This window comes from Arvicanthis niloticus, chromosome 21, assembly GCF_011762505.2.
Source record: "Arvicanthis niloticus isolate mArvNil1 chromosome 21, mArvNil1.pat.X, whole genome shotgun sequence".
Taxonomy (NCBI): domain Eukaryota; kingdom Metazoa; phylum Chordata; class Mammalia; order Rodentia; family Muridae; genus Arvicanthis; species Arvicanthis niloticus.
The window spans coordinates 39,159,551-39,175,576 of NC_047678.1; the positions used below are offsets into that span (position 1 = coordinate 39,159,551).

Below are 16,026 nucleotides of genomic sequence, written 5' to 3' on the forward strand. Positions count from 1 at the left end.
GTCTTTTATTTTTAATGTCAGGATACAAGTGATGTTTTGTAGAACATTTGTTAGTAACTAGAAATACAGTGTCAACTGAGGACCTACCCCTTAAGGTATCTGCCAGAGATATTTACTCTCAGTTGCTTTTCTATTGCTGTGATAAGACATTGCACCCAAAGCAACTTATAAAAGAGTTTCTTTGTGACTTATAGTGCCGGAGGTTGAGTCCCTGAGCAACATGGTAGGAAGCATGGCAGCATGGCGCTGGAGCAACAGCTCACAGCTCCTCTCCTGAGCTACAAGGCAGAGAATAGCAGAGACTTCTGAAACCTCAAAGCCCACCCTCACCCCCCTGTGACAGACTTCCTCTACAGGACCACACCTTCTAATCCTTTCAAGCAGTTCCAACAACTGGGGACCAAGTTTTCATATATATCGGGGCAGGGGAGCCATTTTCATTCTGACCACCACACTTAACAGGAGGATGCAAGATCAACTTCAATGGTTTTTATGGGGTTTCATGCAGTCTCGGACATGAAGACCTTAGTGAGGTTTTGAAGGCCACAGGGTCAACGGTTGTGAGGAGCCAATAACATGTTGACTTTCATATTTCAGCCCAATCCAACTTACTACTAAGAGTAAGTTAGGGGTAAGAGAGAAAAGGGTAAGGAAGTGTACAGAGATTTTGATGTAGTTATGTGTCCTGGGAGACTGTTTTCTATCAGGAGGAGGGGTTCACCTCAGAGGGGTGCATGGGCACCCCCTTGTCCATAGTGTTACCCTTCATAGTTTGTTCCTAGTCAACCACAGTCTGAAATACTAATAGAAAATTCCAGAAACAATCCATAGGTACCATTACACAATACTATTAAAATCGTCCACTGTATGAGTTGTTATTAAGGCTATCTTATACATTAAACTCTATCGTGGCTGTATAAAGTATTGGCGGGGGGCGGTTATCACTATCTGCAAGGATCCACTGGGGTCCTAGAAAATACTTTCTCTGGGAAGATCGAGAGTACAGACTGAAAATAGAAATATACTCCAAAGACATCCAACCCCATTTGTGAGGCAGGAAAAGGCACCAAAAGATCATGGGAAGTAGAAATATCCCCTGCCCTGTGAATTGACTACAAAAGCCAATAGCCAAGGCAAAAACTTATTAAGTACTCTGGGGTGGTTAGTTTTTTGTCAGCTAAACACATGCTAGAGTCATCTGAGGAAAAGGAACCTCAACTGGTAAAATGCTTCTTCTATTGGATTGGCCTTTGGGAAAGCTTATGGTAGGCATTGTTTTTTTTATTGATGATTGATGGTGGATATGGAAGGGTCTATTCCATTGTGGGCAGTGCTACCCCCGAGGAGGTGCACCCAGGTACCATAAGAAAACAGGCTGAGCAAGCCATAGCCGCATACCTTCCTGGTCTCTGCTTCCACTCCTGCCTGAGTTCTGACCATAAGGGGTGAGATGAATTAAATCTTTCCCAACCCAAGTTGTCCTTGGTCATGCTGTTCTACCATCAATAGGAACCAAACTAAGATATACCCCATATTTTTTGAAGATTTATTTTATTATTTTTAATTATGTGTATATGTGCATATGCTGCACACATGTGGAGATCAGAGGCATTGGATCCCCTAGAGCTGAATTTACAGTCAGTTTTGAGCTGTCTGGTATGGATGCTAGGAACTAAACTTGGGTCTTCTGTAAGAGCAGTACTTGCTCTTCACCACTAAGCAATGTCTCCAGCCCCAACCACCTGCATATTTTTAAGGAGAATAGACAACAAAGGAGGCCGGAGACGCCCCCAGTGTAAACTAAGAGACGATAGACTTGCTAGTTATTGGGGCATCACCCCAAACTCCCATCCTCTGCATCAGAGGCTGGTATGAATTTCTCACTTGTTTTTGTGGTGTCAGCATAAACTGGCAGGACATTGGATGTTGGGTTGTGGCGTGATCGTGGGTGTGGGTCCCGTTGGGTTGAATTGTGGGTCCCGAGTCTGCTGCAGCTCAGGGAGGCAGAGGCACGGGAATTTGACTGTGTTCACTCCATGCCACACCGGGCAGAGGTCGGGCTGTGAGAAGCCGCCGGGCTCCGCTCCAGGGTTGAGAGAACACAGTCTGAGGTCTCATAGGGGCCAGAGCTCTTGGGTTGTTGATCCTCGGGGCCAGGAGGCAGCCGGGAACCAACTGGTCTCAGGTCTTGGGCTCTCAGGCACTGCTGAGAGGCCTACAGGCTAGATTGACCCCAGCTGAAGGGGGGAGGAGGCTCAAAATGTAGAGAGGTCATTGTCGGGGAGATTAGATGGCATCTCTTTAGTTGAAGACCTTCTCCACGGTTCCCTATGACGGGCCCCAAAGAAGAGAGGTACTCCAGATCTTAAGATATGTTCTTAAGATGTTTATTGTCATGGTAGAAAATGGATGAAGCTGTACTCGGGGCGGGCCTGAGGTTAAATACCTTTTGCAAGGAGGAGGGTCTGGGAAGGAATGCTTAATTGGCTACACCCTCTGGCCTTAAGTAACTCATGAATATGGAGATGTCTTGAGAATCTGAGGCCTGTAGTCATGCCCTCTACCTGTGCTATGTGACAGATGGCCACAAACCTCTCTTTGGGAGGGGCTGTAGGGGGCTGTGGCTATGTGAAAGCAGCCAGGGGTCCCAGGAGCAAGGCCAAACTCCTACCATCCCTGAGGTTCTCCAGGGTTCAAAGCCTGTTCGACCAGGTACCCAGCTGCCCCTCACAGCCCACCACCCCACAATTGGATGAGCTTGTCAGGGTATCTGCACCTGACTGCCATCTTGAGGTAAGAAGCAGAAACTTACCCTTCCCTGCTTTGGCAGAAGCAGAGTAGGCTAGACTTCCACATACCTTCGAGATCATGGAATTGCCTGGAGAACCAGAGAGAGGGTTAAGAGGAGTCGGGAAACTTGATGATGCAGGGTGGTGTTGAGTTCTGCCATAGGAAGAACTCAGTACCCTGGATGCTGGGGCCAGATCTCCTGAGTCCTCATCATCTCCTGCTCTGGAGTCAAGATACTGGGGACCAGGTCACTGGTGCCAGCTGCTCTGGCATGAACAGGAGCCCATCTTTCCCTATGACTCATGCAAGGGATGATGGGCCTTCAGCATGGGGAGGAGATCCCACACTGGGCCACTGACAGTGTGTGCTTTGTTCTCTTCTGAGAACTAATCTGAGCTGGGCGTCGTGATTCACACCTGTAGTTCCAGCACTTTGGAGGCAGAAGCAAAAGGATCTTGAATTTGAGGGCAGCCTTCACCATACAGCAAGAGCCTGTCTTAAAACAAAACAAGAGAATGTGTGAGCCATGCTTCCTGGCCAGCGTGATAAGAAATGTATTTGGAGCCTTTGTCTTCTACCACAGAACCATGTGGTGTTCTGCATGTGGGGATACAAATCGTTGATTCATGGAAGTCCCTAGAAAATCCACGGTTCCCTTCTTCATGTGAGAACCACTAAGCCCTTTCTCTCAGGAAAGGAGTCTGTGATACTTGGGAGAAAATAATTGGTTTGCCCAAGATCTCATACTGGGTGAGCCAAGGGTGGCACCTGGGCCACTGGACTCACAGCCTGAGAGTCCCTTCTCTCTGCCTTGTAACCACTCAGTCATGTGTTGGTGAGGCGCCAGACCATTCTAAATGAATGAGCTGAGACGAAAGCAAGCATGCACACATGAGAAGGAACTAATTGGCTTATTTCAAGTTATTTGTTTAAACTGTGAGATATCTGCACAGTCCAGCCAACTCCTGTCCCCTGGGCCCGATTTCCTCCTCTAAACTGGAGATTTCCCTCCTCAAGCTAAGTCAGACCCCAGAAGGAAGCCTCCTTCCTGGATCCTGTGTACATCCCTGAATAAACTTGCCCTGCCAAGTCAGTCAGGATAGTACATTCCAAGTACATGTGCTTTGAACCCCTCGTTCCAGAAGGTCAGTCCTGGGCTTCTGGCTTTTTCCTTCATGCCTTCTCTTAGGAATCAGAAGCTCCCAAGTTGACATCCTAACTCTGGAGATGCTAAGTCTCTGGCCTCTGTTCTCTCGTCTATAACATGGAAGGGCTGCTTTCTGTTTCCCTGGAGATGTTGGAAGGTTTCAACAACACCAGTAAGAAGCTTCTAGAAGGGTGTGGAGAGACAGGTCAGAGGTTAAGAACACTTTTTGCCTTTGCAGAGCATCTGAGTTCAATTTCCAGCCCCATCAGGCAGCTTACATCCGCCTATAACTCCAGCTCCAGGAGATATGGCGTCTTCTTCTGGCTGCCTCAGTCACCTGCATGCATGGTGCTCAGACAGACAAGTAAACACATCTGCTCACACATAATTTTTTAAATTGTAAAGAAGCTTCTAGAAGAATGGCTGGCATACAGGAACTTCTCAGTGCCCTGTCCCTTCCCACTGCTCCCAGCACTGACTCAACCAAAGATACGAACCAGAGAATCTCAACCAAAGGGACCATCTACTAACCCAGCACAGAAAGTTTGTTCCAGAAGATGCCACTTGCCAGTCCTTGGCTGTATTGCTATTCAGTTTCAGCTTTGCTATCACAAATCACAGATAGACCATTATAGTTAGAAATACCCTCTATATCGAAAGCTTTTCTACACCAACCCTCAAGTTATGTTGTGATGTATGGTGTCATCGCCACCCCTCTCGTACCGTCAGATGGTGCTGGGTTCTTCCTCTTTGTCCACCTCCCCGTGGGAGAATCAAGCTCTGCCCATCAGAGACTGAGAAAACTCCAAGTGCAGTTTGCCAGACACACAAGCTATATTTCCCAACAGTTCCATTTAGTCCCTTGGTGAATACATCTGAAGGCTTACTAATGGTCAGGTGCTGTGGTAGGCACTGGAGACAGAATGAGGGAGGAGGTGGACATAGCCATACCATCCACCCTAGAGCTGACTGCTGGACAGTAAGAATGTCAGCCAACAAAGAGACTAACAGAGGTGTTGTTTCCAGCTGAGCTATCTTCAACAGAATCTTTTTTCAGATTGGGGGTTAAGGCCTGGAAACTGGAAAGGAGTGAGCTGGCCAAGCATGAGGAAGTATCCTGGCTAACGGGGAAAGAGCTTTGTGAAGACCAGGTGCCTTGGCATGGCACGTCTAAGCCAGCAAAGGCGGGAGACAAGATTGAGGCAGGGAGCCCCATCCCCACTCTGAATCAGTGGTTCCCAGTCTCCATCATAATTATCAGCATTACCATGTTAAAGGATAGAAGCCACATCAGCGTAAAAACGTGCTTTGGTTGACTCAGGAGCAGGATATCTGGGACTCCCCAGAGTTCTTGGTCCCCAAGGAAACCCCAAAGCCATGGAAGATAATATTTTAAATGAGCAAGATGTCCAGGGTACCACATTCTTTCACTAGCCACTAATTATATCCCTTAAGATTTGCAGAGCCCCATCTGGATAGATACAGATGTACACACATATGCACACACATGTACTATTGTAGATGAACTGGTCTTTCTAAACGGCCAGCAAGAATCGGTCAGAGTGAGACACAGCTGACCCTCTCTCGTAGAAGCAACCTGTGCCTGTGGTGGCCTCGGGTGCACACCACAGTCAGATTTAGTGGTCAGTTAGTGGCCAGAACTCTTCCCCTTGTGGCCTGGTCTCTACCCAGAGCCACAAATACGCAGTCAGGAGGAGAGTTAAGATCGAAGGATGGAACTCAAGGGTGCAGTCCTTAGCAGTACCCTCTGTTCAATCCCCAGCCAGGGGTGAGGAGAGTCTTTACCCTCTGAGGGTCTCTGTGTAGTAACAGTCTCTTGTCCCTTAAAAACATCTTGTCCCTTCAGAGATATCTAAGAGGCTGCTCCATAAGTTATGCGTGTTTGTCAATGAGGATAAAAGTAATTTCTATCTGACCAAAAATATAACCCAAAAGTATATCACCATCCTTCAGAGTATTGGCCAGTTTTGAGTCTGATTTACTCAATAGATTTCAGCACACATACACACGTTAAGACCACCTCCTGCTGATCCCGTAAATGGTTGGTGCCTTCGACTTACACTCACTAGATATTTGTTCAAGAGTCGTGTTTTTAATTTGTTAAAATATTGTACATCCAGGTAGAGGTGGCTCAGTGGTTAAGAGCACTGGCTTCTCTTTGAAGGGAACTGGCTTTGATTCCCAGCAAATCATGTGGGAGCTCACAGCCACCTCTGATTCCAGCTCCAGGGGATCTAATGCCTTCTCTGTTCTGCAAAGGCACCCGGAATATAAATGATATCAGATATACATGCAGGTAAAATGCCTATATGCTAAAAAAAATAAATGAATAAAAATTTTATGCTGTGCATCAACCCAGATGTGATAGTTTATACTTATAATCCCAGCATTTAGGAGACTGACACAGGTAGATTGCTGTGAGGTCAAGGCTACATATACTGAGCTATACAGTAAGTTCAGAGCAGTCTTGGCTATGGAATAAGACCCCATCTCAGAAAATAAATATATACCTGTATGCATACATATTCTCACACTACACATAGAAACATAAATATACACATGCAGACAGATATAATTTATAGAACAGTTTTTCTTTATTGTTGTTGGGTGTTGTTTGTTTGTTTGTTTTTGTTTTGTCAAGACAAAGTTTCTCTGTATAGCCCTGGCTATCCTGGAACTTGCTCTGTAGACCAGGCTGGCCTCGCTCTCAGAGATCCGTCTGCTTCTGCCTCCCTAGTGCTGGGATTAAAGGCATGGGAAACCACTTCCAGCTAGGTTTTTTCATTTTTAGTAGCTTGTGATGTTCTTCTGTTTTGTGATTAACCGTTATGTAGTTAATGTTATGATCTGGATGCCATAAAGTCACACCATGTGACACTTCTCACATGGGAGGTTTATTGGGGGCGGGGTATCCTGCCTCTGTGTAAGGGTGAAGGGGAAAAGAATGGGGAGAGGAGGTACTGGCCTTTTATACGGGGATGTGGAGCCTGAGCAGAGGAGGATGTGCAACCCCTGGTGATGGCAGGAATGCTTAGTGATGACATCTGCTGTCGCTGGGTCCCTGGGGGCAGGCCATGGAGATATCTGGTTACTGGCAGTTAACATGTTGCCCTTTCATTAAATGCTTACTGTAGTTCTGATTAGTGTGAACATTTCTGCAGGGAGATTCTTCCACTTCTTTTTAAAAATCTTTAAATGCAGGGTCGGGGATTTAGCTCAGTGGTAGAGCGCTTGCCTAGCAAGCGCAAGGCCCTGGGTTCGGTCCTCAGCTCTGAAAAAAAAAAAAATCTTTAATTGTATTTTATTTCTGTAGTGTGCCTGTGTGTGTGTGTGTGTGTGTGTGTGTGTGTGTGCATGTGTGTGTATGTATGTCTGTGTTAGGCATACACACCACACATGTGTGGATAGAAAAAGACAATTTTTAGAACTCTGCTTCTTCTTTCTACCATGTGGACCCCAGAAACTGAACTAAGGGTGTCAGGTCTGGCAGCAAGCACCTTTACCCACTGCACCATCTCGCCAGCCCAACATCACTGAGCATAAAACCTTTTCTATAGTTTGTATTTCCTGCCTTTGATCATGTTTTCAAGTACAGAATGGACAGGTCAAACAGTGTGAGTAATTTTGACAAGTAATTATGGAGCCTGTCACCCAACCAGGATGGAAGGGCATTCCAGATAGCGAAAACAAAGAGACAGGGACCTCAGGGGAGATGAGAGTAAGTGGCTGGAATGTGAATTCGTGACCTGGGAGGGGCTGGAAAGGAAGGAGAGCAGACTGGTTTTTTGGTTTTTTTTTTTTGTTTTTTTTTTTTAAAGATTTATTTATTTTATGTATATGAGTACACCATTGCTTTCTTCAGACACATCAGCAGAGGGTATCAGATCCCATTACAGATGGCTGTCAGCCACCATGTGGTTGCTGGGAATTGAACTCAGGACCCCTAGAAGAGCAGTCGGTGTTCTTAACCCCTGAGCCATCTCTCCAGCCCAGGAGAGCAGACTGTTAAGGCTCAGTGTCCTGACTTAGATGTTCCCAATTGACACAGTGAGATTACTGAAGTGACCTGTCAGGACCTATGTTCTTGGAAAACAAAATGAATGGCCGAGGACTCTGTGAGGGACCGACCTAGTGCCACATGAGTGTGAAGGCTGGGCCTGAACTGGGGCAGTGACACGTGTAGAAACAGGAGGGAGGGGAAGATGCTTAGAGAGGCATGAAGGCTTGTCTGGGCCCCTGGCCCTGATGGTCAGCATGTCACCATACTATGTACTCCATGTGCTCCCCGTCAGTATGTATGTTGCCACACTATGTGCTCCCTGTGCTCCCCTTCCTGTTTCTGTTCATGCATTTTTTTTTTAATCATTTGTTTTGAATCTATGCCGTGGCTTCCTCGGCACAATGCATGGCACTCAGATCAGTCACAGATCAATTTATCGCAGTCAGGATATAAGAGACAGACCTGCCAAGGCCTAAAGCTCACATCCAAGAAGTCCAAGGACATCGCTGTGAAAAAAGCAAAGACACAAAGTAGCATTCCAGGGCCATGACAGGGCACTCTTAGGAAATTCGCCAGACTAAACTGTAGTGGCTACTCTCTGTATCCACAAAACCAGACCTCCAACGTGGCTTTGCCAAGAGGACTCTGTTCAGTGTCCTGGGCCTTACAGCTAACCCCACACTGAGTTCAGAGCTGGCTCAGGACTCTTTGTCTGCCAGAAGTTTTAGCTGACTTTTGCCTGAACCTCTAGGGAGGGCTTGAAGTGCTCCTGATTCACAGGTTGGAAAAAACCAAGCTCAGAAAAACCACCTAGCTGTGAACTGCACCACCCCATCCCACAAGGCGCCTGCACCACCCCATCCCACAAGGTGCCTGCACCACCCCATCCCACAAGGTGCCTGCACCACCCCATCCCACAAGGTGCCTGCACCACCCCATCCCACAAGGTGCCTGCTGGATTTCGAAGGCTGTTTTCTCTAGCTAGTCCCCATGTTGGAAGAGCTTTTTCTGCTCCACTGAATTTCCCTTAAGACAAGTTCTGGATTCGGGGTTCTGCATGTGAAACCATAGAGCCTGACTGTCCCGTGGATAACTATTTATACCACCCCACCCTAGCACACATCACTCAGCTCTCCTTCCTCGCTCGCTGACCTAGGACAGCTCCATGACACCTATGAATGTCCTCCAAAGTTGAGGAGTATACCTCTGGGACTGGAGAGATGGCTCAAGTTAAGAGCACTTGCTGTTCTTAAAGAGAGCCCAGGCACCCACATGAGGAGGCTCACAACCTTTTGTAACTCCAGCTCCAGGGAATCTGACATCCTCTAAGGGCACCTGCATGCATGTGACATATACACACACAGATACACACATACATATAAATAAAAACAAACAAGCATGCCTCAGTGGAATAAGACTTCTGTCTAAGTTATTCTGTAAAGCGACATCATGACCACGGCAACTCTTAATGAGGAAAACATTTCATTGGGGCTGGCTTACAGTTCAGAGGTTTAGTCCATTATCCTCATGGTGGGAAGCATGGTGGCCTGCAGGCAGACATGGTGCTGGAGAAGGAGCCGAGAGTCCTACATCTCGAGCCACAGGCAGCGGGAAGTGAACTCCCACACTGGGTATGGCTTGGGTATCTGAGAGGGCAAAGCCTGCCCCCAATGTTCACTTCCTCCCACAAGGCCACACCCACTCCCACAAGGCCACACCCACTCCCACAAGGCCACACCCACTAGGCCACACCTTCTAATAGTACCACTCCTTATGGGCCTCTGGAGGCCATTTTCTTTCAATCACCATGACCTCCTTGATTGTGGTTCAGATTAGAAATGACAACACATCATGAATAAATTCCTTATAACAATTTTGGCACAGCTATGAGATCCGAGACAGTGGCTTAATCCAAGTAATTCCACACTAAGTGACATATTGAGTCGGCACTGCCTGAGTGAGAAACCCGGCGTACTTCAGAGCCGAATGCGAGATAGAAAACTGCCGTCTAACTCCTGACTTTCTCCACCATACTCTAGTTCAGTTTGTGATATGTGAAGTCAGGGTCATTATCGTTAACAGCCCTTTCCTGACATGAACCTCAGTTTCACGCTCTTACCTTTGTGGTATCTCCTAGGTGGTCTTCGAGGCCTTGCACAATCTGGAACCCCGTGGCTATGTTGTGGGGTGGATCATCGCCATCAGTTTGCTGGTGGGGATCCTCATTTTTCTGCTGCTGGCTGTGCTACTGTGGAAGGTAAGTCTGGGGAGCACAAGGGCCGGCTGATTTCCCACTCGGGACACCAGGTCTCAGGCCTCTCGAGGGCTGGGGAACCTTGGAAGATGTTTCCCTGCACAGTACAGGTACAAAGGAGGTCTAGCGGCCCCTTCAGGTGGAAGATGGAATCTTGCCTCCTCAGTGGCCCTCTCTTCTATCCTCAGAGCATTAAACCCATCCCGACACAGTCAGTGCCACCATGGCTTTTCAGGAGGTCAGTCGGGTTCCGATGAGATGTGCAGAGGGATCGACCTCATGATGGGTGGTATGGTGCTTTTCAGAGGTGACTACAGTTGAAGACAGTGTTGTCTGTGACTTCAGCCTGGAGGGCAATGACAGAGCTTAGGTACTGTGGATTTTTAGATGGGCATTCATTAAGAGACAAGCAGAGGCTGACCCAGAGGTAAGGAGGCACACACAACCGGGCAAGGCAGCTGGCTTTTACCCTGCTTCGAGTTATCTCATAAATACAAGTGAATGCCTATTACAGGGGAAACCTCTGAGATCATTACAGGTGGATGACTTAAATCCAAATCTTAGTTTCTTTGGGCTTACAAAACAATATGCATTACTCAAATATGATAACGCTAAATAAAAAGTGTCATCTGGGTTTACATCTTGGAAAGGGCTGTGGCAAGCACGGTCTTTTCTCCAGCTTGGCCTGTTTCTCTGTGTAAGGGAGTCTTTCTCCTGGGTCAGCTTACCCACTGACAATTTGCTAGTTAAATTATCCACCCGTATACCCAGTATGTGTTCAGATGAAGTGCTTCTAAAGTGAGGGTCGTGGATTCAGTTCCTGTCTGTGTACAGTCACATACTCAGCACATGCGTGTGCCATAGCCCACATCAGAGGGACAAGGCTCAGGAGTCAGTCCTCTCCTACCATGTAGGCTACAGAATGCTGTCAAGCTTGGTGGTGAGCGCCTTTACTGCTGAATCAACGCACTCGCCTCCCCTTTGTTGGTTTTATTGCTGTTTTGCTTTTCAATTTATTTTCACTTCATGTGCATTGGTGTTTTCCCATCAGGTATATCTATGTGATATATCACAGTTGTAAGCTGCCATGTCAGTGCTGGGAATTGAACCCAGGTCCTCTAGAAGAGCAGACAGTGCTCTTAACCACTGAGCCATCTCCCCGGCCCTTCACCCTTGTTTTTGAAATGTGGTTTCTCTTTAGCCTGGCACGGACAAATGAGGCTAAAATGGCTAGCCAGGGAATAGTAGGAGCCTGCCTGTCTCTGCCTACCCAGTTATAAACCAGGACCAGCATACTTGGCATCTTTCACATGGGTTCTGCAGATCAGAACTCAGTTCTTCATGCTTGCCCAGGATGTACTTTACCAACTAAGCCACCCCCTCCGCCTTCAACGCTCAATCTAGAAAACCTATGCATACCAAATGCAATTTAGCATATGTAAACAGACTACAGCTCCAGGAGAACTGTGTGTTTAACATACTTTTCTCAGGTTGATGGTCAGCTCCATTGCTGTAAACCCAGGGGTACCTTACTTGAAAGAGGATCTGGAGACTGAAGGAAACACGTGACGTGCACTGCGTGGAGATATGTCCGTTTTCCATTCCCATGCATGTCAGCTGTCCCTTGTGCTATCTGGCAGCCTGTTGTTTCCTGGCAGCAATACTGTAAACTTCTCCCCGTGTTGTTAGGAGTCCATCTCCAGCCACATCCTAACAACAGTGCCTACTCTGTAGTCTGCGGTCCCCCTAGCATTAGAATCAATATTGTCCCTGGCTGAACACGGCTTGTAACAATGCCAGTGTGACTGACCTTAAAGCCGGAAAGTTGAGCAAATCCTTCATTGTGTCCTTAGAGCAAAACCCTAGGGATGGAGGCACGGAGGGATGCACTTCACGTTGTAAGCTGCCCTCCTGAAATGCCACCCCGAGTCGCCGCAGGTTTAGCAAAGTGTTCATTTTCCTGTCTGTGTGCCAACAGCAGATATTTCCTCTTTTTGAATCCCCCAATTTGCCATTTGTTTACCCTACACAGCCAGATAGACGTTAACTCTCCCTTGTCTCTAGCTCCTTCCTGCTGAGAGGGCCTATGGGTGGAGAAGGAGGCTTAGTGTTTGGAATCTGAAAAGGCCAGCGGTGGGTTGGGAGGGTGAACTCTGCCTTCCTATGGGCTTTTGGAAGGAGAATAAAGCACCCTCTGCAGTGGTCCCAACTGGTTCTAGGTGGCCTTCTCCTGAGGGTTTCCAGCCTTACTTTGCCAACGGGTTTCCTTTATGCGCTAACTTGGCAGCCTTTGTGTAAAGGCTCTCTTCCCTGCTGCCCTGTCTCAAGGGGACTCTTCTCAACTGAGCTGTTATTTCAGTACAGACATGGGTTTGCTCTGAGTTCTCACAAGGTGAGGCACACACGCATGCTCCTGTGTATACTTGGCCACACACATATGCACATGTATACACTCAGGCACACACACAAGGCTACACATTAAATTAATTTTAAAAATAAAAGTATGGCTGACAAGATGGCTCAGCAAAGGTGCTTGCTGCCAAAGCAGACAACCTAAGTTCCCTGGAGCCCACGGGGTGGAAGACGAGACAAGTTGTCATCTAATCTCCACACATACACTGCGGTGCGTACATGTGGACACGTGAGAACACAAAAATTAATTATAATTTTAAAAAAAAAATCTCAGTATCGTCTTCATGTGAGAGGGTTGTCTACTGTCAAGCGTGGCTATAACTCAGTCTGGCTCTTACACTGAGAGGGATGGGAGATCATGAGAAGAAAGTCTTGGTTAAGGACTGAATATTAGGCTACAGACTTTTGTCAACTCTGATTCCTACATCTAACTACCTAAAAATAATGCATTATGGGAATCAGGTTTAATATTACACTGATGGCACAATGCAGAGAAGCCAGCTGAATCTGGCTTAAGTCCAGTCCGACATCTGGCTTGTCTGACCTCACCAGTTTGGGCTTATTACCACACTCCATATGTAATCCCCTCCCCTCCCCTCCAGGGAAGCCTCTGGCTGGCACCTGCCACCCAGCTGGCCAGGAAATACATAATGGATAGATGGCCAGAGGTCGGGTTCTCTTCCTGTATAGAAATGTCTATTCCCTTCTATTTTTTAATCTTGTAAAATATTTATTTTGTGGGGTGTTGGGGGAGGGCATGTTGGTCCGAGGACAACTTGCAGGAATGGGTCCTCTCCTTCTACCATTGGGTCCTAGAGACTGAACACAGGTCGCCAGGCTTAGTGACAAACTCCTTTACCCACTGAAGTATCCCAGAGACCTCTGAGTTCCCATTCCGAGTGCCTCTGGGTGCTGTTCCCCGTGGTTGGTCATCTGTGTCTTATACACATGAACCAAAAATGGTTGTCCCAAGACTGTGTGGTCTAAACACAAATGCTGGTGTGACACTGAAGCTTGTGGAAAGCTGACCCAGCTGGGGCATTCATAGTACCGCGCAGGGCTATGGATCTGCACAATTCACACTCATGGGTGGTCAATATCTTTATTCAACAGGTAGCATTGGGTCCTTGCTAGGTGGCAGTAATTGGGAAGAAAGGCAGATAGCAGACCTCATGCTCTCTTGAAACCCTGTGAGAAAGGTACTTTAGTGGCAGAGAGGAGTAAATATTATTTGGCCTGGTTCACTGGCCCTGAGCCTTGTAACATGTGTCCTGTAGGGTTCCTATCTCTCTGAAATAGAAGTCCCTCTGGGTCCCACAAATGCCTTCTCCACGATGCTAAAGCCGCAGCCCTTGCGCTCAGCCCACCCAGCCAACCCCTGCCATTACAGCTCCCCAAAACCTTCCTAAAGGACCTTCTCATGGCCCAGACTCTCTCACGCTTGGCGGCAAAAGGACCTGGCTCCTACACAAAATCCACAGCAAGGCCCCAAGCTAAGCAGAGCCCTGAAACGAATTCTAATCAACCTCCTCGGAGCTGTGCCATCCGCGGACATGGGGAACCGTAATTTAAACTTGATGTGCGAGGATTACAGTAGCCTGCCAAACCACTGTGCAGGAGGAAGACTTTGAAACATGAAACTCTTTCAAGGGAGAAAATCCAAAAGCATTCCCTCTCGCTTGCGCCAGCTCCTAGCCAAGTTGGAAGACAACCCAGCCCGGTGCCTCTTCCTAGAGGCCTGTTTATGGGAAGGTTGAATCGTTCAGAGACACAAGAGCATGGGATAGCATGTCTGAGAAACACCTTCAGCTCAATACACTAGCCTGAGCTAAGCAGAGAGAGATACTCAGGGCATTTGCCCTTTAGGAGAAAAATGCTTCTCTGCCTCCCCCTCCCCTTCTCCCCAGACCATCTCTTCCTGTCTGCAGTTTGCCAGGCACACAGGCCAACCCTTCAGTGAAGGAGCTCACCCCCTGCCATCCACCAAGGATCCTCTGTCTCTTTTCTTTTCTGATTAACACTTTTTCAAAACCAGATGATTTGAAACAGCATGCCCTTGTTTCACCAGGAGGACCCCGTCCTGACTGGTCAGGTGACAAAGAGGCAGGGTGTAGAAAGGGTTTGGGTCCCCTCACCCCTGAAAAGAGCTACTCAGAAGCCTCCATCAGCCAGAACCCTTCCAAGAGCCTGGTATTCTCAAGCTTTCTTAGAGAGCATGGTTTTTTATTGGAGAACACCACTTGTAACTCACAACAAAAAAATGCTTAGCAGTGGACATCTGCAGAGTGGCACAGAGAATGTATAAGATTTGGCAACGACTCCAGAGGCCACTGGGGTCAGCAACTTGCCTCCAAGCCAGACTTCTCAAACGAATGTATAGACATATGCACCCACAGACACACACTCCCACCCCACCCCCATTGAAAATCGTGTGCCTGAAATGTGTGGAGGGACTAGTTTATATTTGGAGATAAATATTGGTCTGATACTATGTCCTCAACATCTCAAGATGGAGACGTGCTATCTAAACAGTCAAGTAACTGAGAGGCCTATAAACACAAGATCCAGAGCTGGTCCAGAGGAAGAGTGTGTTCAAGGTCCTTGGAATGGCTGCCCAAGAAACACCCCAAAGGGCAGTGCACAGATGGGCACCCCCAAAAGACTAGATGCCCTGGAATAGTCTGTCACATGTATCACCCTGAAGTGGACTGGACTACAGGACTGAGTACCTCAGAACTGGGTTTGTTCTCATCTCTTTCTCTGGCTTTATTGAATCACCCAGCATCCACCGGGAAGAATCTGCCACTTTGCCAGTTTTCTGGCAGGCTTGGAGACACATCCTGTTAGTCTACAGGGAGCTGCTCTTTGGGGGTGCAGACTCTGTCAGGACTAGAAGGTACTCTGCTACTCCAGGCCTCCAGCTGAACAAACCTTGAAACGAGGCATGCCTCTTTTTCAAACAGGATAATTATAAACAAAACATCTGACCGCTCCTTGGAAGATTCCAGAAAGGACTCAGGAAAAATAACTGACTACATTGGTTTGGAAGTGTGGGGTCGCTATGGGTACAGGGTAGGCTTTTTGTTAATCATTTCCCAGAAGGCTTAGGGTGGACCGCCCAAGACTTTCCAGAATTTTCTCCCAAATACCCAAATAGTGCTAACAAAAGGGGGTATGTATGCCCAAAGAAGGCCTGCAAGGGAGAAAAGTACATCAAATCTTGCAAGTTGTTGACTATCTCATAATTTGCTCGGCTTTGCAATGTATCCATACCTTAACATGAGATTGAAAATGTTTCTCAGGTCCTTGAAGTTTGCTAAGATTAATACTGAAGCTTTCTTAATACACAAATGTTACCATATGAGCCGATGGCTGAGTTCTTTAGTCTGGTCACAGTAGACA

At 47.4% G+C, this 16,026-nt stretch overlaps 1 protein-coding gene across 2 annotated transcripts in view; it reads left to right on the forward strand.

Annotated features, from left to right (window-relative positions):
* Positions 1 to 16,026, forward strand: part of Itga9 (integrin subunit alpha 9) — a 295,010-nt gene that overhangs the window by 271,954 nt on the left and 7,030 nt on the right. For both annotated transcript variants that reach the window (XM_034484311.2, XM_076917769.1), the window contains one exon: positions 10,096 to 10,215. In XM_034484311.2, coding sequence (XP_034340202.1) covers positions 10,096 to 10,215 — 120 coding nt within the window. The remainder of the gene's footprint in view (positions 1 to 10,095; positions 10,216 to 16,026) is intronic.